The sequence below is a fragment of the Bubalus bubalis genome, chromosome 6 (genome assembly GCF_019923935.1).
Source record: "Bubalus bubalis isolate 160015118507 breed Murrah chromosome 6, NDDB_SH_1, whole genome shotgun sequence".
NCBI classification, from domain to species: domain Eukaryota; kingdom Metazoa; phylum Chordata; class Mammalia; order Artiodactyla; family Bovidae; genus Bubalus; species Bubalus bubalis.
Genome location: NC_059162.1, coordinates 57,011,529 through 57,039,396, shown reverse-complemented (window position 1 = coordinate 57,039,396; position 27,868 = coordinate 57,011,529). Strand labels below are relative to the sequence as shown.

Sequence of the window (27,868 nt, the reverse complement as noted above, 5' to 3'; positions counted from 1 at the left end):
TTGTTTCCTTCCTGTCATTTACCTTTTCTAAAATATAAAGTGTAAATTGTACAGAAGAATGACTTCCTAGGCTTTATAATATGGTGCTTTATTCACAAATAATTAAATTTTGTTAAAACATAGACTGATTCTTTGTCCTTACTAAGATCATTTTATATTTTTTATTCAGTAGTTTTTAGCTTTAAAACATTATTTCCATTTCAGACTCAAGCTTCCTAGTCACTTTTAATCTGCTACCTAGCTTGCTTACTTACACCTTGTACAGAAACATTACCATTGAGTAGACTTTCCTGCCATTTCTACTAAAGGCTGTCAGATTGTACTTTCACAGTCAAACCTATGTGGAACAAGCCTCATTTATTTCTGAAGTGCATTTATTTTTTTGTTTGCTTTGAATCTATATGTCAAAACCTCTCAACCAAGTAGAAAAGTAAATGGTACAAATGTAACACTGAAGTAATTGGTTTTCCTTAACACTTCTTTTAGGAAGAACATTGTCTTTTTTATTCTCCTGTGACATTTTTCTGCTGCATACTGGAAGCTTATTACTTCAGCCCTGTTATCAAAGTACCATGTATTCTGGTTTTGGCCAAGTAAATTTAATTTTAACTCAACTTACTGAATAATTCAAGCTTATTTCCATAAGTCTCCTCTAGTGGTCAAGTCTTAGTCCTCTCTGCCATGTCTTTTGGCAATGGGATAAGAATGATATCTCTTTTGCAGCTAATTCCTTGTTGACTGGGTTAACTATTGCACCAAAGAGGGTGAAGGAGAGGGTGTGAAAGGGAAAGAGTTCGCACCTTGTTTTTATCCTTACTACAGCCTTGGAAAATACTGTAATTATTTGGTTGGGGGAGTAAGCAATTTATCCTGGAGAGGTAGTAGAAAATATTATAATGATATTATCACCAGTGCTAATTCCGTATGGCGAATAAGCTAACTATTTTCAGTGATCTATAAGATTTTATTTTTTCCTCTTCACTCTCATTACCGACCAACTCTGACTAAAGATTTGTGAGGATATTTTTTTACCAGTACTTACTGTTTTTAGATGTTATTTTTTTAACTGACTTGTTTTGTCCCAGCACTAAACCTGTCAGTTTATTTCAGTCGCTCAGTCGTGTCCGACTCTTTGCGACCCCATGAATCGCAGCACGCCAGGCCTCCCTGTCCATCACCATCTCCCGGAGTTCACTCAGACTCACGTCCATCCAGTCGGTGATGCCATCCAGCCATCTCATCCTCTGTTGTCTCCTTCTCCTCCTGCCCCCAATCCCTCCCAGCATCAGAGTCTTTTCCAATGAGTCAACTCTTCACATGAGGTGCCCAAAGTACTGGAGTTTCAGCCTCAGCATCATTCCTTCCAAAGAAATCCCTGGGCTGATCTCCTTCAGAATGGACTGGTTGGATCTCCTTGCAGTCCAAGGGACTCTCAGGAGTCTTCTCCAACACCACAGTTCAAAAGCATCAATTCTTCGGTGCTCAGCCTTCTTCACAGTCCAACTCTCGCATCCATACATGACCACTGGAAAAACCATAGCCTTGACTAGACGGACCTTTGTTGGCAAAGTAATGTCTCTGCTTTTGAATATGCTATCTAGGTTGGTCATAACTTTTCTTCCAATGAGTAAGCATCTTTTCATGGCTGCCGTCACCATCTGCAGTGATTTTGGAGCCCCCCCAAAAATAAAGTCTGACACTGTTTCAACTGTTTCCCCATCTATTTCCCATGAAGTGATGGGACCAGATGCCATGATCTTCGTTTTCTGAATGTTGAGCTTTAAGCCAACTTTTTCACTCTCCTCTTTCACTTTCATCAAGAGGCTTTTTAGTTCCTCCTCACTTTCTGCCATAAGGGTGGTGTCATCTGCATATCTGAGGTTATTGATATTTCTCCCGGCAATCTTCATTCCAGCTTGTGCTTCTTCCAGCCCAGCGTTTCTAATGATGGAACTCTGCATATAAGTTAAATAAACAAGGTGACAATATACAGCCTTGACGCACTGCTTTTCCTATTTGGAACCAGTCTGTTGTTCCATGTCCAGTTCTAACTGTTGCTTCCTGACCTGCATGTAGGTTTCTCAAGAGACAGGTCCGGTGGTCTGGTATTCCCATGTCTTTCAGAATTTTCCACAGTTTATTGTGATCCACACAGTCAAAGGCTTTGGCATAGTCAAGAAAGCAGAAATAGATGTTTTTCTGGAATTCGCTTGCTTTTTCCATGATCCAGCAGATGTTGGCAATTTGATCTCTGGTTCCTCTGCCTTTTCTAAAACCAGCTTGAACATCTGGAAGTTCACGGTTCAAGTACTGCTAAAGCCTGGCTTGGAGAATTTTGAGCATTACTTTACTAGCGTGTGAGATGAGTGCAATTGTGCGGTAGTTTGAGCATTCTTTGGCATTGCCTTTCTTTGGGATTGGAATGGAAACTGACCTTTTCCAGTCCTGTGGCCACTTCTGAGTTTTCCAAATTTGCTGGTATACTGAGTGCAGCACTTTGACAGCATCATCTTCCAGGATTTGAAATAGCTCAACTGGACTTTCATCACCTCCACTAGCTTTGTTCGTAGTGATGCTTTCTAAGGCCCACTTGACTTCACGTTCCAGGATGTCTGGCTCTAGGTGAGTGATCACACCATTGTGATTATGTGGATCGTGAAGATCTTTTTTGTACAGTTCTGTGTATTCTTGCCACCTCTTCTTAATATCTTCTGCTTCTGTTAGGTCCACACCATTTCTGTCCTTTATCGAGCCCATCTTTGCATGAAATGTTCCCTTGGTATCTCTAATTTTCTTGAAGAAATCTCTAGTCTTTCCCATTCTGTTGTTTTCCTCTATTTCTTTGCATTGATCGCTGAGGAAGGCTTTCTTATCTCTTCTTGCTATTCTTTGGAACTCTGAATTCAGATGCTTATATCTTTCCTTTTCTCCTTTGCTTTTCACTTCTCTTCTTTTAACTGATATTTATAAGGCCTCCTCAGACAGCCATTTTGCTTTTTTGCATTTCTTTTCCATGGGGATGGTCTTGATCCCTGTCTCCTGTACAGTGTCACTAACCTCATTCCATAGTTCATCAGGCACTCTATCTATCAGATCTAGGCCCTTAAATCTATTTCTCACTTCCACTGTATAATCATAAGGGAATTGATTTAGGTCATACCTGAATGCTCTAGTGGTTTTCCCTACTTTCTTCAATTTAAGTCTGAATTTGGCAATAAGGAGTTCATGATCTGAGCCACAGTCAGCTCCCGCTCTTGTTTTTGCTGACTGTATAGAGCTTCTCCATCTTTGGCTGCAAAGAATATAATCAATCTGATTTCAGTGTTGACCATCTGGTGATGTCCATGTGTAGAGTCATCTCTTGTGTTGTTGGAAGAGGGTGTTTGCTATGACCAGTGCGTTCTCTTGGCAAAATTCTATTAGCCTTTTCCCTGCTTCATTCTGTATTCCAAGGCCAAATTTGCCTGTTATTCCAGGTGTTTCTTGACTTCATACCTTTGCATTCCAGTCCCCTATAATGAAAAGGACATCTTTTTGGGGTGTTAGTTCTAAAAGGTCTCGTAGGTCTTCATAGAACCGTTCAACTTCAGCTTCTTCAGTGTTACTGATTGGGGCATAGACTTAGATTGCTGTGATACTGAATGGTTTGCCTTGGACACTAACAGAAATCATTCTGTCGTTTTTGAGATTGCATCCAAGTACTGCATTTTGGACTCTTGTGTTGACCATGATGGCCACTCCGTTTCCTCTAAGGGATTCCTGCCCACAGTACTAGATATAATGGTCATCTGAGTTAAATTCACCCATTCCAGTCCATTTCTGTCGCTGATTCCTAGAATGTCGACATTCACTCTTGCCATCTCGTTTGACCACTTCTGATTTGCCTTGATTCATGGACCTAACATTCCAGGTTCCTATGCAATATTGCTCTTTACAGCATCGGACCTTGCTTTTATCACCAGTCACATCCACAACTGGGTATTGTTTTTGCTTTGGCTCCATCCCTTCATTCTTTCTGGAGTTATTTCTCCACTGATCTCCAGTAGCATATTGAGCACCTACTGACCTGGGGAGTTCCTCTTTCAGTATCCTATCATGTTGCCTTTTCATACTGTTCATGGGGTTCTCAAGGCAAGAATACTGAAGTGGTTTGCCATTCCCTTCTCCAGTGGATCACATTCTGTCAGACGTCTCCACCATGACCTGCCCATCTTGGGTGGTCCCGCATAGGGCATGGCTTAGTTTCATTGAGTTAGACAAGACTGTTGTCCTAGTGTGATTAGATTGACTAGTTTTCTGTGAGTATGATTTCAGTGTGTCTGCCCTCTGATGCCCTCTTGGAATACCTACCGTCTTACTTGGGTTTCTCTTTCCTGTTGGCTCAGATGGTAAAGCGTCTGTCTACAATGCAGGAGACCTGGGTTCGATCCCTGGGTCAGGAAGATCCCCTGGAGAAGGAAATGGCAATCCACTCCAGTACTATTGCCTGGAAAATCCCAAGGACAGAGGAGCCTGGTAGGCTACAGTCCATGGGGTCACAAAGAGTCGGACACGACTGAGTGACTGAGCGACTTCACTTTCACTTTCAAACCTATATTGGATAGTTAAAGCTGGTCATGGTGTGCTGTTGTACACATCTCTTTCTAGCTCTGAGGTCACTGACTTCATCTTGGTAGCTTGATATCAACTGTGGTGGAAGTATTTCTACCATTGAAACTCAGCACATTAGAGAATCTCCCCTCCCTCCCTACCGCTTCCCACGCACCCTCCTCCCCCAGTAAAGAGCCAGTTACTAGCACAGCATTGATTAAAGGTCACTCATAGCTTGCAAAAAAAATCCTAGCATATCTTATAGATAGTATTTCTGTTTAAAACATATTTTATGCAAAGTTTGGAAAGAAAACTGTAAAAGACATTTATGTGGGACAAAGAATCCTTTGAAGGAACCTTAGAACTATGTCCCTAGAATCAAGTATATGCTTGATAACAAAAGAAGTTAAAATCCTTGCTTCATTCTAAAGTTTTTTCATTTGAGAATGAAACCTGTATTTCAAAGTAAAGTAACTATAGTAATAACTGAGAATTTTTTGAAATATTTTATACATGTAAACTCGGAGAAGGCAATGGCACCCCACTCCAGTACTCTTGCCTGGAAAATCCCATGGACGGAGGAGCCTGGTGGGCTGCAGTCCATGGGGTCGTGACTGAGCGACTTCACTTTCACTTTTCACTTTCATGCATTGGAGAAGGAAATGGCAACCCACTCCAGTGTTCTTGCCTGGAGAATCCCAGGGATAGCAGAGCCTGGTAGGCTGCTGTCTATGGCATTGCACAGAGTCAGACATGACTGACTCGACTTAGCAGCAGCAGCAGCATACATGTAAACTGGTAATCTTAAGGTTTCATAAAACATTAAAATTTACCAAAGTTTATACTAGAAAATATATTGTCTGTCCCATAGTTTTCCTAGGCTTTTATGTTTATGTCATTAACCTTTGACATTGATTTTTTTGAGTTAAGCACCAGTAAGGAAGGAATCAGTCCTATCTAGATTAAGTAATATAGAAGAAAAAAGGTCTAGAAACCAGGGACCAGTTTAGGTACAAAGTAGAACCAGGGAACTGCCAGACTTTGGGGTTTGGGGAATTTTTAACTGTCTAAATGAATGTGCATAGCATGGACTAAGCCCTCTAATGAGATTCTAAAACTGCGTTACAATTTAAGTCTGAACAGGAATTAAGAATAACTCAAAGTGAATTTGATCGTCAGGCAGAGATTACCAGACTTCTGCTGGAGGGAATCAGCAGTACACACGTGAGTGTTCATTCCTTGGAAATTCATTTGGAACAGAAGGTTTTGATAGTCTTAGGGAAATTCTTAGACTAGAAACTGAACTTCCTTTTTAGTCACTTATCAAGATACTTAAATTGTAGCATTTTTCAAGATATATGAAGAAATATTTTAAATTTTCTTTACACCTTATCACCTAGTTTACTCACCATCAAATCCATTTGTTTTTTGTTTGTTTTATTTTTTTTGGCTAAATAGTTGGTTATTATATATTGTAGTAAAATACTAGATACTGATGATTCACCCTGAGTACAGTGTTGTACTCTGTCTCCCCTTAGCATTTGCCACTTGTAGATTATAGAGCTAAGAAGTGACTGTAACTTTCCTTTACAGGCCCATCACCTTCGCTGTCTGAATGACTTTGTAGAAGCCCAGATGACTTACTACGCACAATGTTACCAGTACATGTTAGACCTTCAAAAACAACTGGGAAGGTGGTAATTTCCTTTTCATACATGAAACTGCTGATAAGAGAGGAAATTTGGATTTTTTTTTTCATTTGAACTAATAATAGAGGTGAAAATATTATTAAAGGCTTTTATTAGCTTACTTAAAATCAGATTTTTTTTTTTTTTTTTTTTTTAAGGAAAGTGATTATCACACTTCTGAAATAAAAACATTTTGAACTCTTGGTACAGAAGAATGTTAACAGGGATGAGAAGATAATTTAAGAGGAATACCTTTTTATTGCTATGTAAAGAGAGCTTAAAAGCATTTGAAGTTCACTTTTCTCTTGTATACCTTTAGAGGTAGTTGAGGAAAATAAAATTATTGACTTTTAGTTGCCCTTAGAGATAAACTAATTTATATTTCATTATTTGTTCACCATTTAAAAAGAAAAGATTTTAGAGTGTTCTATAAAACTTCACACCCATTGATATCATTGAGTGTGGTATTATTTATAGCACATATGTAAAGCACATAGCCCAGTCATTTATTAAACATTTATGGAACACCTGTCATATCCAAGCACTGTTCTGTACTCTAGGATTATATCAGCAAACAAAACAAGCAAAATTGCTTATGTTTATGGAACTCACATTATAAGGTGTCATTATAAGGTGACACTGAAAATAAAATGGCATTCAGGACAGACATCTTCTCTGCTCTCACAACAAACGAAGTCTAGGTAGAAGTACAGACTACAGGTGGACAGGCCATGTGATAAGTAGAAAGATAGAGAAGTTCAGATTACTGTAAGGGACATCTAACTGTGACTCAAGTGAGTCTAGCAAAGATTCACAGATAAAAGTATTTTAGTAGGAATAATCTAGATGAAGAAAAGGGCAGGGAAGAATGTTCTAGGCAAAGGGGGAATATGTATATGGAAGAGCCAGAGGAAAGAGTGTGGCAAGCTCAGGGAACTGACAGTAGTTCATTGTGGTTGGATCACAGTGTTCAAGTTAAAAATGGGACAGGAGCTCTTCCAGGGACAGTATCAAGAGGCACTGAGAGTGGTCTAGCATTTGACATACCATTGTAAGCTGTCCTACAATACCGCCTCTAATGAAACCAGGCTGTCCCAAATCCCTGGTAATAGAATTATCTTTATACTAAGAAGGTTGGGAAAGCAGTAGAATCTACATGTGGAATATACCCAGGCCAACTTCGAGGAATTCACTGTGACCTAAAGTTCTTATCAGGTTGTCTAAAATGAAGAAATATATCAGCTGGGCTTATGGTGGTTCCCTGTATGCTATATGTGTCCATGACAGGATCAAGTACACTGTCCTTATTGAGCAGAAAATCATTGTGAAAGTGTTGAAAGCACAGAGTCAGAAAGTTAAGTTTTAAAATGAAGCTTTTTTGAGTAATAAAAAAAATCAAGAAGCCTTAAAAAAAAAATGGGGTGGTAGATGAGGCTGACAAAACATCGTCCACTAGAGAAGGAATTGGCAAACCACTTCAGTATTCTTGCCTTGAGAACCCCATGAACAGTGTGAAAAGGCAAAAAGATAGGACACTGAAAGATGAACTCCCCAAGTCATTGAAAGTGAAAGTGAAGTTGCTCAGTCGTGTCCGACTCTTTGTGACCCATCGACTGTAGCCTACCAGGCTCCTCCATCCATGGGATTTTCCAGGAAAAAAATACTGGAGTAGTTTGGAGAACAGTGGAAAAATTACTCCAAAAAGAATGAAGAGAAGGAGCCAAACCAAAAACACCACCCAGTTGTAGATGTGACTGGTGATGGAAGTAACATCTGGTGCTGTAAAGAACAGTATCGCACAAGAACCTGGAATGTTAGGTCCATGAATCAAGGTAAATTAGATGTGGTCAGACAGGAGCTGGCAAGAGTGAACACCAACGTTTTAGGAATCTGTGAACTAAAATGGACTGGAATGAGTGAATTTAACTGAGATGACCATTATATCCACTATTCTGGGTAAGAAATCCTTAGAAGAAATGGCGTAGCCCTCATAGTCAACAAGAGTATCTGAAATGCAGTACTTGAATGCAATCTGAAAAATGACAGAATGATCTCTGTTCATTTCCAAGGCAAACCATTCAGTATCACAGTAATCCAAGTCTGTGCCCCATCCAGTAATGCTGAAGAAGCTGAAGTTGAATGGTTCTATGAAGACCTACAAGACCTTCTAGAACTAACACCCCCAAAAGATGTCCTTTTCATTATAGGGGACTGAAATAAATGCAAAAGTAGGAAGTCAAGAGATTCCAGGAGTAACAGACAAATTTGGCCTCGGGGTACAAAATGAAGCAGGGCAAAGGCTAACAAGAGTTTTGCCAAGAGAATGCACTAGTCATAGCAAATACCCTCTTTGAACAATGGACATCACCAGATGGTCAATATCGAAATCAGATTGATTATATTCTTTGCCGCAGAAGATGGAGAAGCTTTAAACAGTCAGTAAAAACAAGACTAGGAGCTGACTATGGCTCAGATCATGAGCTCCTTATTGCCAAATTCAGAGTTAAATTGAAGAAAGTAGGAAAACCACTAGACCATTCAGGTATAACCTAAATCAAATCCCTTACGATTATACAGTGGAAGTGAGAATTAGATTCAAGGGACTAGCTTTGATAGAGTGCCTGAAGAACTATGGACGGAGGTTCATGACATTGTACAGGAGACAGAGATAAGACCATCCCCAAGAAAAAGAAATGTAAATAAGCCATATGGCTGCGTGAAGAGGCCTTACAAATAGCTATGAAAAGAAGAAAAGAGAAAAGCAAAGGAGAAAAGAAAAGATATACCCATTGGAATGCAGAGTTCCAGAGAAAAGCAAGGAGAGATCAGAAAGCCTTCCTCTGTGATCAGTGCAAAGAAATAGAGGAAAACAATAGAATTGGAAACACTAGAGGTCTCTTGAAGGAAATAAGCGGTACCAAGGGAACATTTCATGCAAAGATGGGCACAGTAAAGGACAGATATAGTATGGACCTAACAGAAGCAGAAGATATTAAGAACAGGTGGCAAGAATACACAGAAGAACTATACAAAAAAGATCTTCATGACCCAGATAACCACAATGGTATGATCACTCACCTAGAGTCAGGCATCCTGGAATGTGAGGTCAAGTGGGACTTCAGAAGCATCACTACGAGCAAAGCTAGTGGAGGTGATGGAATTCCAGTTGAGCTATTTCAAATCCTAAAAGGTGATACTGGTGACTGCAACCATGAAATTAAAAGACACTTTCTCCTTGGAAGAAAAGCTATGACCAACCTAGACAGCATATTAAAAAGCAGAGACATTACTTTGGCAACAAAAGTCTGTCTGTTTAGTCAAAGCTATGGTTTTTCCAGTAGTCATGTATGGATGTGAGAGTTGGACTAAAAAGGAAGCTGAGCACCTAAGAATTGATGCTTTTGAACTGTGGTGTTGGAGAAGTCTCTTGAGAGAGTCCCTTGGACTGCAAGGATATCCAACCAGTCAATCCTAAAGGAAATCAGTCCTGAATAGTCATTAGAAGGACTGATGCTGAAGCTGAACCTCCAAAACTTTGTCCACCTGATGAGAAGAACTGACTCATTTGAAAAGACCCTGACGCTGGGAAAGATTGAGGGCAGGAGGAGAAGGGGACGACAGAGGATGAGATGGATGGATGGCATCACCAACTCAATGGACATGAGCTTGAGTAAACTCCTGGAGTTGGTTAATGGACAGGGAAGCTTGGCACGCTGCAGTGTGTGGTGTCACAGAGTCGGACACAACTGAGTGACTGAACTGAGATGAGGCTAGAATAATGAAGCAGTGTCATTTCATGAATGCCCTTTAAGTAATGAGGAGTTTGAGATTTATATAATAAGGAACCATGAAAGCAGGGGAGTGATATGTAACATTTGAAAGAGGAACATCAAGAGAAGGAATAAGGAGAAAATATTAAAAACCCTCATCACTTTGGTTTTCCTTTCTGCATATTAATCCTTCAAAACTAGGCATAGAACAAAATTAGTCACTTCCACAAAACCAATTTTAAGCCCAAGGAGATTAGTACTTCCTGTTCATATTGTCCTGATGTTCTAGCAGTGCAGCATAGGGGTCGCTCTTAAAATCATTCATCCTTGCATTCTCCTTAAAGCCATTCAAAGGCTTGGAATGCATCCATTCAGACAAAATCTAGTCATTGATGCTCTGAGATAGGTACTATTATTATCCACATACAGATAAGGACTCAGAAGAACTGGTTATAAGATTAGTAAATATATTTTATTTTTAATAGTGGGAAAGTTTACGTATTGAGCTACAGTGGCAGGAGGTCTAGAGTTTTTTTGTTTTTGTTTTTTTTTAATTTAGCAGTACAGGTTCTTAGAAGGTAAAGATGGTCTTTCGGGGTTTTTCTGTTTGGTGTTTTGTTGTTTTTCTTTATACATTAATTCCCCAAAATTAACATCAGTAGAACTCAGTGGCTAAACAAAGGTTAATTATACTGGTAAGTTTGAAAGTAAAATTCCATGGTAAAACATTTTAAAAATCCTGTCTAGATATACAAACACACTCTGTGGAGAGAGCATATCTTTTTTTTTTCTTTTCCTCCAAAAATGTATATATAGGCTGTATTCACTGAGGAACAGATGCTCAGAAATGTATTCTTAACTTCAGAGTGAAACTTGAATTAGAAATTAGTTCATCATTAGAACCCTTTTACCCATCAGAGAAACATTTGCTTGTAATTTTTAAAAGCACTATTCTAAACATCAAGGATAGAGTATAAACAAAATAGATCATATTCCTGCCTTCATGGAACCTACATTCTATTTAGGGGTAGAGGGGAGTAGAAAATCAATACATTTTATCAATTACATAGTATATAAGAAGGCGATAAATGCACTGGAGAAAAATACAGCAGGGAAGTAGAGATTTACATAGTCAGGGAAGACACATTTGAAAGATGTGAGGAAATAAAGCACACGGGCATCTTAGAGATGCTCCAGGAGAGGAAGTACAAAAACTCAGAACCAGGAACGTAGCTGTATGTTCAGGTAACAAAAGAGAGTTTAGCTGAAGATTAATCAAGGAAACAGGGAGCAAGGCTTTGGAAACCACTCTTTGTGGACTTTGACCTTTACTTGGAGATAAAGTCTGGAGGATTTTGACCTGAAGAGGGACGTGATTTGATTTTAGCTTTTAACAAGATCATTCTTGCTGCTTTGTTGAAGATAGATGTTAGAGGGCAAGAGTGTGAGCTGACAGACCTCTTGGGAGCCTATTGCAATAACTTGGTCAATAATCCAATCAGGAGATGATGGAAGCTTGGATAGGGGGAATTGTGGTAGATATGGTAGAAGTGCTCAAACCCTGGGTGTGTTTTTAAAGGTAAAGACAGCAAGGGTTTGCTGATAGATGGTCTATATATGAGACCTAGAGGTGTCAAGAATTACTGCAGGTGTTGGCCTGAACAACTGAAGAATCAGAGTTTTGGTTCATTAAAATGGGGAATGCCCCAGGAGGAGCAGGTTGGGGTATGGGGAAGCCACGTCAGGTATATCAGGAGCCCAATTTTAGACATGTTAAGTTTGAGAAATAAAAGATTCAAGTGGAGATAATCAGTTTTAGGATATGCAAGTCTGGATATTGGTGAGGGGGAGGGGTGAATTAGATAAATTAGACATATGTCAGTATATCAAGGATATTTAAATCTCTGAGACTAGATGAAATTACCAAGGGAGTAAGTAGAGAGAGGGGCTTCCTTGGTAGCTCACTGGTAAAGAATACACCTGCAATGCAGGAGATCCCAGTTTGATTCCTGGGTCAGAAAGATCCCCTAGAGAAGGGATAGACTACCTACTTCATTACTCATGGGCTTCCCTTATGGCTCAGATGGTAAAGAATCTGCCTGCAGTGTGGGAGATCTGGGTTCAATCCCTGGGTTGGGAAGATCCTCTGGAGGAGAGCATGGCAATCCACTCCAGCATTCTTGCCTGGAGAATCCCCAGGGACAGAAGTTCCTGGCCGGCTGCAGTCCATGGGGTCACAAAGAGTTGGACACAACTGAGGACTAAGCACAGCACAGCATGAGTAGAGAGAGAAAAAAGACCAGGAGCTGAGCCCTGAGGTACTCCAACGAAGAGCTGAGGAACAAGCTAAGGAGAATGGTAAGGAGTGAGCAGTGAGGTAAGATGTAAACCACATGTGTGGCCTTGGATTAAGCTGTAAAAGGTGAGAGGAGTGTTTCACTGTGATCTCTAGATAGATCAAGTGAAAAGAGGGCTGTTAGTAGACCTTTGGATTTAGAACATTGAAGTCATTGCTGACCTGGACGAGTAGCTTTAATGGAACAGTGTGGGCAAAAGCTTGTTTGTCAGTGGAAGGAGAGAAACTTGACATTAAGTTTAGATAAGTCTTTCAAGGAGTTCTATAAAGAGGAATAAGGAAGTGAAGCACTAGCCAGAGGAGGAAGTAGAGTCTAGCCCATTTTTGTCTTGTTTTTTTTTAAGATAGGAGAAATAAAAGCACGATTATAATCTGGTAAGAATGATACAGTAAATGGAGAAAATACAATATTGAAAAGAAAGGGAAGAATCGGTAGTGTGATATCCTTGAGAGGCAATTTTATACACAGGTGGAAAAATTAACCTTAAAATAATCTTAGGGGCATAGATATAGCTCATCTGTATGTAGTAGGAGGAAGGATGACCAAAAGCTTGGAAGTTTCCTGATTGTTTTTTTCTCCTCTTAGATAAAAAGGAAGCAATTCATCAGCTGATTATAAAGGTTAAGGGAGAATTGCTGAAATTTTGCAGATGGATAAAGGGGCATGAAAAGTAATCAGGAGAATGTTAAGTGGATAGATTTTAGAGAAATGTAGTGTAGTTGCCAGGCAGCATTGTGGACCCACTTGTCCCTACTTAACTGAGTGTGAGACTACACGATGATTTTGTATTTTTTCATGTCTATGATTTTATATTTTTTCATGTCTTAGATACATGGATACTGAATAGATAATTAGGGAGATCTTTACCAAATGAGTAGTATGAAGTAAAGGACATGGGATTTGAAGGTATGTGCAAGGCGGGTGATTCTGATAATTTACCTTGGACACAAATGGCATGCTGGTAGGATAATAGATGGTAGGTCTATGGTAGGACTATAGATCCGAGATCAGTTCAGTTCAGTTTAGTCACTCAGTCATGTCCGACTCTTTGCAACCCCATGGACTGCAGCACACCAGGCCTCCCTGTCCATCTCCAACTCCAGGAGTTTACCAAACTCACGTCCATCAAGTTGGTGATGCCATCCAACCATCTAATCTTCTGTTGTCTCCTTCTCCTCCTGCCTTCAATCTTTCCCAGCATCAGGGTCTTTTCAAATGAGTCAGCTCTTCGCATCAGGTGGCCAAAGTATTGGAGTTTCAGTTTCAACATCAGTCCTTCCAGTGAACGCTCAGGACTGATCTCCTTTAGGATGGACTGGTTGGATCTCCTTGCAGTCCAAGGGACTCTCAAGAGACTTCTCCAACACCACAGTTCAAAAGCATCAATACTTCGGTGCTCAGCTTTCTTTATAGTCCAACTCTCACATCCATACGTGACTACTGGAAAAACCATAGTCTTGACTAGACGGATCTCTGTTGCCAAAGTAATGTCTCTGCTTTTTAACATGCTGTCTAGGTTGGTCATAACTTTCCTTCCAAGGAATAAGTGTCTTTTAATTTCATGGCTGCAGTCACCATCTGCAATGATTTTGGAGCCCAGAAAAATAAAGTCAGCCACTGTTTCCACTGTTTCCCTATCTATTTGCCATGAAGTGATGGGACTGGATTCCATGATCTTAGTTTTCTGAGTGTTGAGCTCTAAGCCAACTTTTTCACTCTCCTCTTTCATCAAAGGCTCTTTAGTTCTTCTTTACTTTCTGCCATAGGGTGGTGTCATTTGAATATCTGAGGTTATTGATATTTTTCCCAGCAATCTTGATTCCAGCTTGGAATCTGAGATAGGCTTGTTGAAATGAGAGTACTAGGGGAAAAGATGATAGAGAATGGAATGTTGGGAAATATGATTATTGTAAGGGTTATAGTTTTTGGAACTGATAAAGTCTAGATGAGGCATTGGTAATGGATAGCTGAAGTAGGGTCAGGCACAGAATCACTAGGAGAGAATAGTCCATGGATCTGATAGGCCAAAGTGTTCAAATAATTAGATTAATTAGAATCAAATAATTAGAATTAATTAATTAATTACTTAGAATCACCCAGAATTAAGATATACTGGCAGTGAGCCAGAAACTAAAATTCAGAGATAAAGGGGAAAAAAAATAAGACACCTGTAGATGATTGCAACAAGAGGTAGTTGATAGTTGAATAGCGTGAAATTCAAAAATTTGGTAGGAGTAATCTTGGTGAGGGAGAAGAATATAGGAATGGAAATGAGCATGCAGCTCCTACAGCTTCCACCTCTAGGCTCAATGATACATGGAGTGTGGGAGAAAAACACAAGCATCAGGAGGTGAAAGGAAAGTTTAGAGAAGAGGTTAAGGATTAAGAAAATTTTGCTGACTAATTTCCAGATGGCACAGGAGTCATAAAGAATAAAACTGTATTTTATGAAGAGATTAATTTCACCTACCTTTACCAATGAAGCATTTTATATTTTAACTAGTGATACCAGTTTAATGGCAGAAAGTAAAGAGAAGCTAAAGAGCCTCTTGATTAAAGTGAAAGAGGAGTGTGAAAAAGCTGGCTTACAACTCAACTTTGAAAAAATGACAATCATGGCACCTAGTCTTATCACTTCATGGCAAATAGCTGAGGAAAAAGTGGAAACTCTGTCAAATTTCATATTCTTGGGCTCCAAAATCAATGTGGATGGTGACTGCAGCCACAAAATTAAACGATGCTTGCTCCTTGGAAGAAAAGCTATAACAAACCTAGATAGTGTATTAAAAAGCACAGACATCACTTTGCTGACAAAAGTCCTTATAGTCAAATCTATGCTGTTTCTAATAGTAATGTATGGATGTGAGAGTTGGACCATAAAGAAAGCTGAGCACTGAAGAATTGATGCTTTTGAACTGTGGTGTTGGAAAAGGCTCTTTAGAGTCCCTTGGACTGCAAGGAGATCGAACGAGACTACTACTGAAGGAAATCAACCCTGAATATTCATTGGAAGGACTGATTCTGAAGCTGAAGCTCCAGTACTTTGGCCACCTGATGCGAAGAGCCAACTCATTTGAAAAGACCCTGATGCTGGGAAAGATTGAGGGCAAGAGGAGAAGGGGGCAACAGAAGATGAGGTTGTTGGATGGCATCACTGACTCAATGGACGTGAGTTTGAGCAAACTCAGGGAGATAGTGATGGAGAAGGAAATGGCAACCCACTCTAGTATTCTTGCCTGGAAAATCTCGTGGAACAAGGAGTCTGGTAGGCTACAGTCCATGGGGTCGCAAAGAGTCGGACACAACCGAGCGACTTCACTTTCACTTTCAGGGAGATAGTGAAGGACAGGGACGCCTGCATGCTGCAGTTTATGGTGGTCCCAAAGAGGCGAACACAACTTAGCAACTGAACAACAATGAATTTTAATAGGATTGTTTTCAACCTTAGAAGTGGTTGGATTAGAATGACTATAGGCCAGCCATGTTACATTTTTTTCTATTTAGTATTATGGAGCAACAGTAAGCTTAAACAGAAAATTCTAATTATCTTTAAAATATTTGTAAGCACATTGATAAAAAGATTTCACTAATTTGTGATATCTTCCCTATTCTTCCATTGAGTCTTCATTATGTTATCAGTCATAACATATTATTTGAATGTCTATCCCTTCACCTGTCGGCAATCCATAAAAGAATGGTATTGTTTCATCTTTATATCTCAGCTTGTTCTAGTGATGCTGGACAAGGAGATACTCAGTAAATATTTGAATGAACAGGAAAATGTGAAAATCTATTTTATGAAAAAGAGTTGTTAGTCAAATATTTCTCAAAGAATTAACTTGAAAACTTTAATCTGTGGTAGTATCTGACATTTAGGTAAGTTTTTCATCTGGTTTTTTTTTTTTTAATTTAAAAATTCATAAAGGAAGGAAAAGGTTAATAAAACATACAGCAGAAAATTGAAGTATTATGAATCATTTTTCTGGAGAAAAATAATTTAAAGTTTATACTTGTAAAGATGACTTTGAAACAGACTTTCAAGGATTTTATATTTAAAAATAACCTGCATTTTCTCTAATGTAATTGATCCAAGAGGGGTAAATAGCACACTTTATCATTAAAATGTTAACATCTTTTAAATCTTTAGCCAGTGGAGGTTGGTAGAAGGTAAATACTGCCACCAAGTGGTGATATACAGAAACTTTGGTCCTGTATACATAACTGGCAATTTTCTTTTCAACAGTTTTCCATCCAATTATCATTCTAACAACAACCAGACTTCTGTGGCACCTGTACCGTCTGCTTCATCGAATGTGATTGGTTCCTCTGCCTTGACTTCAACAAGTAGCCTAGTAATCACCTCTCCTTCCAACCTCACTGACCTGAAGGAGTGCGGTGGCAGCCGGAGGGCCAGGGTTCTGTATGATTATGATGCTGCAAACAGTACTGAATTATCACTTCTGGCAGATGAGGTGAGTAATGTGGATATAAAAAGAAAACTGTATCATAGATTGACTTAACCTTCCAGTATAACAAAATGACTTAACCTTCCAGTATAACAAAATGCAAATTCATTATTACTTATTTAGAAATAGTTTATTATGAATGTTTTCATAGATTGCAGATGATTGTATTAATATTTTATAAATTTTTAACTACTATTTTTTAACAAAATAGAACATCACAGAACTATTTAAAGCTTTTAACTGCTAAATAATTAGATTTCTAAAACTGCCTCTGATAAAACCCTTTATCTTTCACATTGATGATAATTTTTATGATGTGATAATGGTGTTTGTTTATGGTAATATTTATATTTTTATAGTGAATAATTTAAAATTTAAACAAATTAAATCTGATTAGTTTTTGTGTATTTATTTATTAATATAGTTAATAACTGGAAATGTTTTATTTTGTAGGTAATCACTGTTTTCAGTGTCGTTGGAATGGATTCAGACTGGCTGATGGGTGAAAGGGGAAACCAGAAGGGCAGGGTGCCAATTACCTACTTAGAACTACTCAATTAAATAGGTGGACTATGGAAAGATACCATATTTATATATAATTAACTCTTAATAAAGCAGGTTTAAGTATCTTTCATGATAATGTCTTAAGAAACTGAAAAGAAAATACCAACCATCAGAAACTGGCCTTTCTGCCAATAAAATTGCATGGTAAATATTTCATTACAAAAGTTATGTTAGAGCTTTCATGCCAAGAATGTTTTGTTACAAAATTCTCTTTCTACTGAGGTTTCACTAATACATACCTTCTACTTTTGAACCCCAAGTTAAAGCAGAAGAACTGTTTTCTACTGGATTTTTCATTAATGGCAAGCTTTTTCTTTTATGTAAAATAAATTTATTGTGAATTGATATCAGTGACTCATTTATTAGGTATAATTAATAGCCAAAGAATAAAGTTAAAATTTGTTTTTAACTTGGTTTAAAAAGAGCTCTAGGATATAAACCTCTTTTGTGAAAAATAGAATGTTTCTGAATGTTTTCATAAACAAAAACTTAGTTATACCATGTTTACTTTATTTTCCAACAGTTATTGAATGATGACAATATTCTGTTTCAGTGAGTTATTTTGAGGGCTTTTTATTAAACACTACTGAATGATTTATTCTAAGAATAACTAGTCCTCAAGAAGTATTACCATATTTCTCTAGTACATTTGCAGTTAAGGTTCTAAATCATCTGGGACAAACTCAATTCACTGAACAATGTTTCTAAGGTTGTTCAGTTGGCACCATTTAATCCATAATCAGAATTGGATGTGTTAAGATATTGTAGTACAGTAAAGAGAATTTGTTCGTATTCAACAACAAATCCTTATAAAAATATGGATTTGCACAGCTGTGTTTGTTATAGAGTAAATTGTATGCAAATAATATACTTTTGGTTACTTTAAGCCTACAAATAAATTTTAAAAATTTACTAATGAACTTAGGTTATCCTAATCAGGCTCTCTAGTTCACACACTAATGAAACAATTAGTAATATACTTGGAATCAGAAAATTGCTGTGTGGGCTATTGCTATGAATCAGCAGATTGTTTCCATGTCAGGACTTCTGCTCTTGTTTTCATTCATTCATCAAACATTTGTTGGGTGCTAGGCACTGTGCTGATTAGCTTGGAATACGACCCTGACCAAGATGCACCAAATTCTTCCCCTTATAGATCTTAAAGACAGGTAGAGAATACAGAAAAATAAGTAAGCAATGGTCATATAACAGCATAGGTGTCATGATACAAGGAAAATGCAATACTGTGTTTTGGAGCTTTGGGAGTCACCTAATTCAAATTTGGGTAGTGGGAGATGGTTTGGAGAGGAAGTGTTCCAGGCAGAGGAAAAAGTTACGCCAGGCCTGGTTCAGGCCTGTACGCCAGAGTGGTTCAGTCTGGCTTACACGTTAAGTATAAAGGTGTGGTTAATTTCTTTAGGAAATGTTAATGTGCCAAATGATATGTTTTGGTACTTTGAAAAATGAATATTCAGCACAAAAGATGTTTTAAAATGGTGTTTAAGAGTTCTTAATGAGAGCTTGGTGAACATGTTGATAATTCAGTTTACAGTCCAAATTTTAACAGTAGCTGTTACATTTCTATTCTGTGAGACAAATTTCTCTGCAGTTTTATAGTTGTAAAAGATGATTTGATTCACCCTGTGAATTTCCATACTGTTAATCCCCAGAGCTGCTCATGCTGGTTAGTTAGCCATAAAACCACTTGAGTGAAGCTTTTTCCCCCAGAAAGGAAGCTCTACAGCCAGACAAGGGCACCATCTATTAAGTAAATCCAGATTTAGGCTTTAGAAGATCAGGTCAGCTTTAATAGCAACTGTAAATTAGGCTTATGGGAAGTAGAGTAGTAAAAGGGAAAAAATATGAGTAGTGAAGTGAAATTGTCCTGGGTTCAAATCCAGTCTTCTTCACATACTGTGCTCTTTGAGCTTCAGCTCAGATGTCATGTAAACTGCCATTTCCTTGGTAGTAAAATGGGGATAATAATTATGCCACCCTAAGGTTATTGTGAGGATTTTATAGCAAAAAAAAAAAAGTTTTAAAAATAGTAATAAAATATCTATAAAATCTATACCTGTAGATTTTATAACTATCTTGTATGTTAGATAATTTGGGGGGAAAAGCTTGGCACACTGTAGAAATGTGCTGTAAAAATTTTTCCCCTTGTTAGGTTCCGTAGCTTCCTGACTGTTGGCCTTGTTTACAACTGTGAATCAGAGATTCATCTTCTGTGTCCATGCTCTGTTCTGTTCCTTATTGATTGTGTTTTGCACCCTGTTTAAATCAGATCAATATCTAGGTTTAACCTCGCCACTGTCAGTGTACATTTTTATCAGAACCTTCTGCTTTCCATCAAATGAATGTTGCTTATCCTAACCCAATAATGTACAGTAGCCTTCAGTAATATTAGAGTTCAAAGGTTTTTTTGTGCCTTTGTCCACCACAAATCCAGCACAATATGTAAATTTGTTTTTATGTTTATTTTTTATTTTAATGGAGTTTTGTTGGGTTCTTTGGAGTCTTTTGGATTTGTTTTATTTTGGTTTGGGCTTATTTTATAAGATCATAGGTTTAATTTTTACTCAGGTAAAGGTCTGTAGGTTCTTAGGCATGGAAGAAAACCTTGGGAAGCCTATTAATTCATGGTGCAATTTAGAATTACTTAAATAATGTCTGTGGCCCTGAGCTTAATCTAAAGATACAGTAATATGAAGGATGCATATATGAATGAAATAGTAAACTTGGAAATAATCGTAGGCTCTTTTTACAAACAGAAGTAACTGATTATCTCTTTTATTTGTCCTGAAGGTAATTAACTTAAAAGGTCATTGCATTAAATTTTTTGTTGTGCTGATCAGAAAAATTCATATTGTAGGAGACTAGGTCCCAGAAATGGGAATGTGCCTCACTCTGAATAATGTGAGAAATAAGAAGCCTGAGGCCAGAGTCACTAGTGGGTTAGAGTTCATCCTCATAGTCTGCTGTTCTCCACCAGAACAAAGGAACAGGATGTAAATGGAGGAGCTGGTCTTGGGAGGACATGCAGAAGATGAAGGAGCACAGGACAAAAAGCAACAGCTTTGTTTACCCAGGAAGGTCCAGCTTGCCTCCATGCTTTTTTGAAATGATTCCTTAAAAATATCTTCCCTAGCTCCGGAACACCTGAAAGTCTGAAATATGTTGCCATAATATGTAGCACTTCAAGTCTGAGTGAGAAGCCTTAATAACAGGAGGCTTTGCAATATGACCTACAGCCAGCTTTACTTCAGGGGCTTCCCAGGTGGCGCTAGTGGTAAAGAACCGGCCTGCCCATGCAGGAGACATCAGAGGCAAGGGTTTGTTCCCGGGGTTGGGTCAGTCCCTGAGAGGAAGGGGAAGGCATGGTAACCCAATCTAGTACTTTTGCCTGGAGAATCCTATGGACAGAAGAGCCTGGCAAGCTACATTGTATATGGTTGCAAAGAGTCGGACACAACTGTAGCGACTTAGCACAGCACAGCTTTGCCTCAGCCCCTTCTCCAAATGATTAAGGGGCTCTTACCTCATGGTGAGACTCAAATGGGGCTGTAGTGTTTGTCCACAGCACACCTGCCCTTTCTCCCACATTATCCTAATGGGAAACTGCTCAGTAGCGAAGTGGTTCTCAGTCTGAGACCCCCCAGGACAGGCAATATCAGCATCACCTAGGAATTTGCTAAAAATGTTAATTCATATGTCCAAGTACCTTTTTTGGTACTTGTCTTCAAGGGGCTATAAAACTAGTCTTAGTTCTCCCATGTAACATTTTAAAATACATTTCAAGACAAAAACTGAATTCTGATCTTTTCCTGTGTTCTAGTACTAATTGTAATTAGTTACTTTAAATTATTTGTTTAGTATGTATGTATCTGTCACTCTGGAATGGAGGCTCCTGAGATTGAGACTGTTAATTCTTTTGATCACAGTTAAATTCCCAACTCTCAGCCTGAGACCTGGCACATAGTATATACTCAGTATTTGTCAAAGAAAGAAAAAAATGCAACTCTTAAGCCTTATCCAAGCTCCACTGAAACAGACTCTGGGAATAGGACCCAGCATTCTGTCTTTACAAGTCATTTAGGTGATTGTTACCCTCCTAAGTTTGAGACCCACTTGCATAGAATAAAGATAATGTGCCTTTTACCTTCAGGCCTGCTATCTGACATCACTTGAAAATTCTCCCTGCCTTTTGTATACCAACAACATTTATCTTAAGTGTAGAGGAGCCTCACTCGGGGCTGTATTAAAGTGGGTGTGAAGGTATAATGTATGCTTAGTATAAGAAAGAACAATACCACTTAGAATGCCTGTACTTGATTGATGTGAAAGGTTTCTAGGGATGGAAGTGTTTGTCTGAAGAAGGGTAAGCATTACCTCCACCCACATTTCCACTCTGCACAGTCACAGTTTGACATCAAACCATTTAAAGTTATATCAGACTAACATGTACATCCTGGTGCTCGGGCTGCTAAGCTCTGCTCTCCCTATTTTAAAGGAGACCTTATAAGAATCGTAAGTGCTTTTTTAAAAAATACAGGTCATAAATGCATTGGTAAAAAAGGAGGGAAAAAGTACATAAAGATAAAAATCACTTACAATTCCACCATCCAGGGAGAGCTACTGTTATCTAGGTGTATAGACTTAGAGATTCTTCTGTGCTTTTGTAGAATTTTTTAAATGGGATCAAGTTGTACATACTGTTTTGTAACTTTTTTTTCACTTGATAGTGCCATGACCATCTTGCCGTTTCAAAATATGTTTCTATATCTTTTTTAATGGCTGCATGGTATTTCATCTCCTGTGCCACATTTTATTAAACTACTGTTTTTAGGTTGTTTCCAATTTTTCACTAATAAACTGCTTTAAAGGACATTGTGTTGTTAAATCTTTTATGTATTCTTAATATTTCCTTAAAGTGAATACTTGAAGGTGGAATTGCTGCTGTAGAGTATGCCACTTTATAAAAGCTTTTGTCACTGCCACTTTGGCCCCTAGAAAACTTACCAGGTTATACTTTTATCAGCAGTATAAGAAAGAATGCTATTTATTTTTGGAGGGCTTCCAACTGAATGTTTTTAGAAGCTTCAGTTTAAAAGTAAAGGGTGAGAGGAAGATAAAAATACCCTGCAAAATTAAAGCCAAGATCACTCTTAACTTATTCTGGCAGAACACCGTTTACTGTTGTACCTTCTGGTACGTGTTTTGGGACGCTTGGGGAATGTTTGCAGCACTGGCTTTCCCCTTGCTTTTACTCGGTCTCCTGGAAGCACTACCACCTCTCTGGCTTCTGCTGACAGAACAATCCTCAACAGACGAGAATCCCGTGATAACTTTGATGCAGGCCTATGGTTGCTTTTAGAGAACGTGGACATAATAGGGGAAAGTAAAAACTTTGGAAAGTAGGCAGAACATTGGCTTTTCCATTCGGTTGCCTGGTTTTTGTGTCGGTCACCTCTGAGTCTGCTCATCAGTAGAAATGAGGATAATAAAATCTACCTTGTAGGCTTAAAAGAATTAGCCATATTATGGACGAATGCCTAGGACCTAGTAGATAATAACTTAGTAGAATTTCCACCTGAGTTTTTTAGAGCAGTTGCTATTATCTACCTCAGTGAAGTAGTACTGCCATTGCCAAATAAAACCTTTTGTGAAAGGCGTCACAATAAATGGACATTGCCTTGTACATCCGACTTTTCCTACAAAATTTACTTCTTAAAGGATGTCTCATTTTTTCCACACATTTAACCTAATCATATAAAACTCCCGACAGGTGACTAATAGAACATTTCAACTACTATGCTTTTATGGCAGTATATCAAAATGGTAATGATAATATTCTAAAATGGTGAATTGGACATGTCAGGCATGCCAGACTTCTGACTGAAACCCCACCTTTGGCCTACAGCTGATCTTTTGGCTTTGGCTGGCTTGTCTTCCACCTGTGAGAACCTGACACAGAGGGCTCAGCTCAGTAAAGATAATGATAATCAGTTAAGCCTCAATATCTGCAGAGTAAGAACACAAAAGTGATTCATTCATAATAACATTTATTTAGAGAAGTATCTGAATTACAAAAATTTCTCAGCAGTATTTCCAAAAGAGAGATGTCCCAGAGGTAACATCTCCAGTGATTATGGCAGATAAATCCCCATAGCAGACCAACCCATTTTCAAATTTGGATGAACCAGATACATTGAAATTAGCATCTAGCTTGCTGATTATAACTTAGAACTACTCAGTCAATATAAAGTGAGTCGTAAGAGAACTTAAGAGGGGGTATAAGGGAGGAAGGCTCTATGGGAAGCTTCAGGTTTCTGAGAGAACAAATTGACTATGAGGTGAAAGAAGAAAGGTTACTACTATCAGCAACTTTTCTGAAAGCCTGATGCGCTAGGATGCTGGGTACATGTTCCTGCCTAATTCCAGTTCTAGTGAAGTGGTATAAAACACGCTGTAAGGTTGTCCCAACAACCATATGCATTGATGCCTCTTTGCCTTTTGTATATAGCTTCCTGTATTCAGCTCTACCGGAAGACCTTCACATTAAGAGTAATTTAAAGGCTCCCTCTGCTATGAAGATATGCTGGATTCCCTCAGTCAGAATTAATTATTCATATATATGAATGTAACAACCGTAACCTAGCTGGGCTCAAGGACAGGGGCTTTGTGTCCCCTAACATAGTACGCCTAAAACTGACTTTCAGCAACCTTCCGAAGGTAGCTACTAACAGCATTCTAATTTCAACAGATGATCTGGTAATGACTCGTGCTTGGTGCTGTTACAGGTTTTGCCCTAAGAAACATTGCCTTCTTTGGACAGCAGTATCATAGAAAATGCACATCTGTTTTCTCTGAAAGTAAATCGATCAATCATTCTTTCCCACTGACTCCATTTGGTTCATTTTATACATTGCTCATCACTGCTGTATATTTTGCAAAACAACAGTTTATTAGCTATATCTATGTTAGTCGCTCAGTCATGTCCAACTCTCTACAATCCCATAGACTGTACCCTGCCAGGCTCCTCTGTCCATGGAATTCTCCAGGGATCTTCCCAACCCAGGGATTGAACCCAGGTTTGCATTCTCTGGTGGCTCAGATGGTAAAGCTGTATCATCTGTATTTCATGTTAAATTGGGATAAGTCACCTCACGTTAGGACTGGATTATTTGTTAATACATCATTAAGCTTTTCTATGTAAACGTCTTCTGTAAAATAGGTTAATGTTCCTTCCTTTCTCCTCTCTACCTCTTTTCTACCCTCCCTTTTTTCCATTTCTGTACCTGTTCCCTCTTCTTTCAAAATGGTTATATGGATAGGAAAATGTACACCAAATAACAGAAGAAAGGTATATCAATATACAAAGGAAAAATGGTAACATGCTCAATAAGGTATAATAAAAAAATCTTGCTCAATTGCTATTCACGAGTGGCAAATCTGACTCAGACTCCAGCAACCAAAGAAGGATGAATCACACTTCAAATTGTCCATTCACATATGTTGGGTAGGCCAAAAATTTCCTTTTGGTTTTTCTATAAGCTGTTACATAAAAACCTGAACAAAGTTTCTGGTCAGCACTATAGAATCATGCTGGCCACTCAGAGAATGCCACTCATAATTGGGGTACTGAAGACAACATTAAGCACCAAAGCAGAATTAACTTCAGAGGCCAGAACTCTTGCCCTGTTTCAGGGACTAAACATTACATGACTGCTGTATTGCAGTCTCCATCAACCTGTAAGTGAAATAAACAATAAATGATTCACTTTACACCCTCAAATAAAGTAATTCTGAGATTTCACTTTTCAGATTATCGGAAAGTGGAGGGTTCCCCTTCTCTACATATTTCTAGCAATCTCTGGGGATGTTTATGTCCATAAATCAATCCTCTTCTATCTGCTGGAGGAGAGGGAACTCAGGGCCCACCTCCCAGCTTCATTCCAGAACAGTATGACCCTCCACCCCATCTCATACTCCTATCCCAGTTGTCTTGAAAGTTTTCTGTGCCCACTGCAGCGAACCTGAGTTTTAGTGGGATGATTGTAAGATGGTAGAATTGGAAGATCACTAATGGCCTCTGAGGTAGCCTTCTACAGAAGTGGGTTTGGAATGCTGTTTTAATTAATTCTGTTCCATGGTTAGGTGGGCTTACCTGGTAGTTAAACTGGGAAAGAGACCCTGGTTTGGTTCCTGGGTCAGGAAGAGTTTCTGGAGAAGGGATGGGCTACCCACTCCAGTATTCTTGGGCTTCCCTGGTGGCTCAGTTGGTAAAGAATCCGCCTGCAATGCTGGAGACCTGGGTTTGATCCCGGGATTGGGAAGATCCCTTGCAGAAAGGAATGGCTACCCACTCTAGTATTCTGGCCTGGAGAACCCATGGACTGTATTGTCCATGGGGTCATAAAGAGTCTGACATGACTAAGCGACTTTCACTTTCATGGTAGGCAGTAAAGTTGATCTTCATGACTCAAAGACTTCACTGGTTACATAATAGAGCTCTTTTCCTCACCTGTACAATCTCATGGTGACAAGAATCTTACCCAGATGCCTGTGCTTCTTACCAACCCCTAACCATCCCTTTCGTCAATACTATCTACAGTCCCTAGTGCCTGATCACTGCTTCCTCAGATGGAAATGGAAGTCGGAGTACTATGACATAAAGAGATGCCATTTCTCTACGTTCAGTAGAAGGTATCTCAAAGCGTAAGTCCCTAAGCACGAGATCACTCTCAAATTATACACAGAATCCAATTCTGTCAGAACAGCCCCAATAAGGAAGACTAGTGAAGGCAAATTCCATGATTGGACACATTGTTCAGCAGGACCCAAGATTCCCCTTTGTCCCATAGCCTAGGACATAAAGGATATGTTCACCAGTCTAGTTATTTCTGTCTTCCTGATAAATTTCCTCTAGGGGTCATGTGATTCTGCCCAAAAGTCTGGTTTTCATGAGAACCATTTCACAGCTTCCACACTTTTTAATGTATTTGAACCTCAATATTGGGAGAAATCAAGTCCTATCCTACTATTCTGCCCAGAAAGTCTTATTGCAAAACCATCTAGCACAGAAATTAAGATTACAGACTTTGAAATCAAAGAGGCAAGTTTTCAAATCCCAACTCTGCCAATTATTAGCTATGTGTTAAGCAAATCACTGCTACTGCTAAGTCACTTCAGTCGTGTCCGACTCTGCGCGACCCCAGAGACGGCAGGCCACAAGGCTCCCCCGTCTCTGGGATTCTCCAGGCAAGAACACTGGAGTGGGTTGCCATTTCCTTCTCCAATGCATGAAAGTGAAAAGTGAAAGTGAAGTCGCTCCGTCGTATCCGACTCCTAGCGACCCCATGGACTGCAGCCCACCAGGTTCCTCCATCCATGGGATTTTCCGGCAAGAGTACTGGAGTGGGATGCCATTGTCTTCTCCGTTAAGCAAATTACATAACCTCAATTCCTGTTTCTTCATCTATCAAATACAGATTGAAACACCTACGTCCTATGTTTATGGCAAGCAGTAGTTCTTGAACACCCAAACCAGCAGAATCAGCATCACCTAGGAATTTATTAGAGATGTAAATTATCAGATCCCTACCAAATTAAAAACAACTGGTATTTTAACAAGCCCTCAGGTGATGTGTTGCATGCTGAACTTGGGGGACCACTGGTTGTGAGGATTAAATGAAACAATGCATGACTTAACTCAGTAAGTAGCACATGAAAGTGAAAGTCGTTCAGTCTTGTCTAACTCTGTGATTCCATGGACTATCCAGTCCATGGAATTATCCAGGCCAGAACACTGGAGTGGAGAGCCACTCCTTCTCCAGGGATCTTCCTAACCCAGGAATCGAAACAGGGTCTCCTGCATTGCGGGTGGATTCTTTACCAGCTGAGCTACCAGGGAAGATTCACATAGTATATTCTTAACAATTTCTGTCATCATCATCATCACTATTAGTATTTCTAAAGTAATGAGTGTACATTACCTTCAGGCAAAACTCCATATATATTTCTCATTATCAAGCTTTTCATAAGACAGTGGCAGCTGAAGGTTAGAAGTTAAGTTCTCTTATGAGAATAGGAGTACAAATCCCTTTTTAGCTAATCACATAAAAAATGAGTTGAAATTGCTTTTACCAAAAATTAACTAACTGAAAACTGTAGAGAAAATGACTCTTATGGTGCAAAAAGGAGCACTTGGAGAAAGGGTCAAGATTTTCCTTGGAAAACAGTCCAGTGTATACTTACACCAGGAAAAAAATGAGACATTGAAGCTCCATGATCATTTTGACCTGGAAGTCTTCAAAGCATGTTCTACCAATTACATGTTATGGTTATGAAACAGTTTCAATAATGCACTTATAAAATGGCTATTTTATTCCATGAAACTTTCTGATGAGTGAAATTTGTTTCATAGTATA

The 27,868-nt window shown here is 38.8% G+C and overlaps 1 protein-coding gene and 1 pseudogene across 4 annotated transcripts in view; both read left to right on the top strand.

Annotated features, from left to right (window-relative positions):
* The window catches only part of SH3GLB1 (SH3 domain containing GRB2 like, endophilin B1), a 43,796-nt gene extending 26,016 nt beyond the window's left edge, over nt 1–17,780 (top strand). For all 4 annotated transcript variants that reach the window (XM_006080489.3, XM_006080488.3, XM_006080487.3 and 1 more), the window contains 4 exons: nt 5,725–5,814; nt 6,184–6,284; nt 16,649–16,877; nt 17,325–17,780. In XM_006080489.3, the coding sequence (XP_006080551.1) occupies nt 5,725–5,814; nt 6,184–6,284; nt 16,649–16,877; nt 17,325–17,432 (528 nt within the window). In that variant the 3' untranslated portion in view covers nt 17,433–17,780. The remainder of the gene's footprint in view (nt 1–5,724; nt 5,815–6,183; nt 6,285–16,648; nt 16,878–17,324) is intronic.
* Nucleotides 7,260–7,851, top strand: LOC112585496 (annotated as a pseudogene).
* Nucleotides 17,781–27,868: the final 10,088 nt, after the last annotated feature.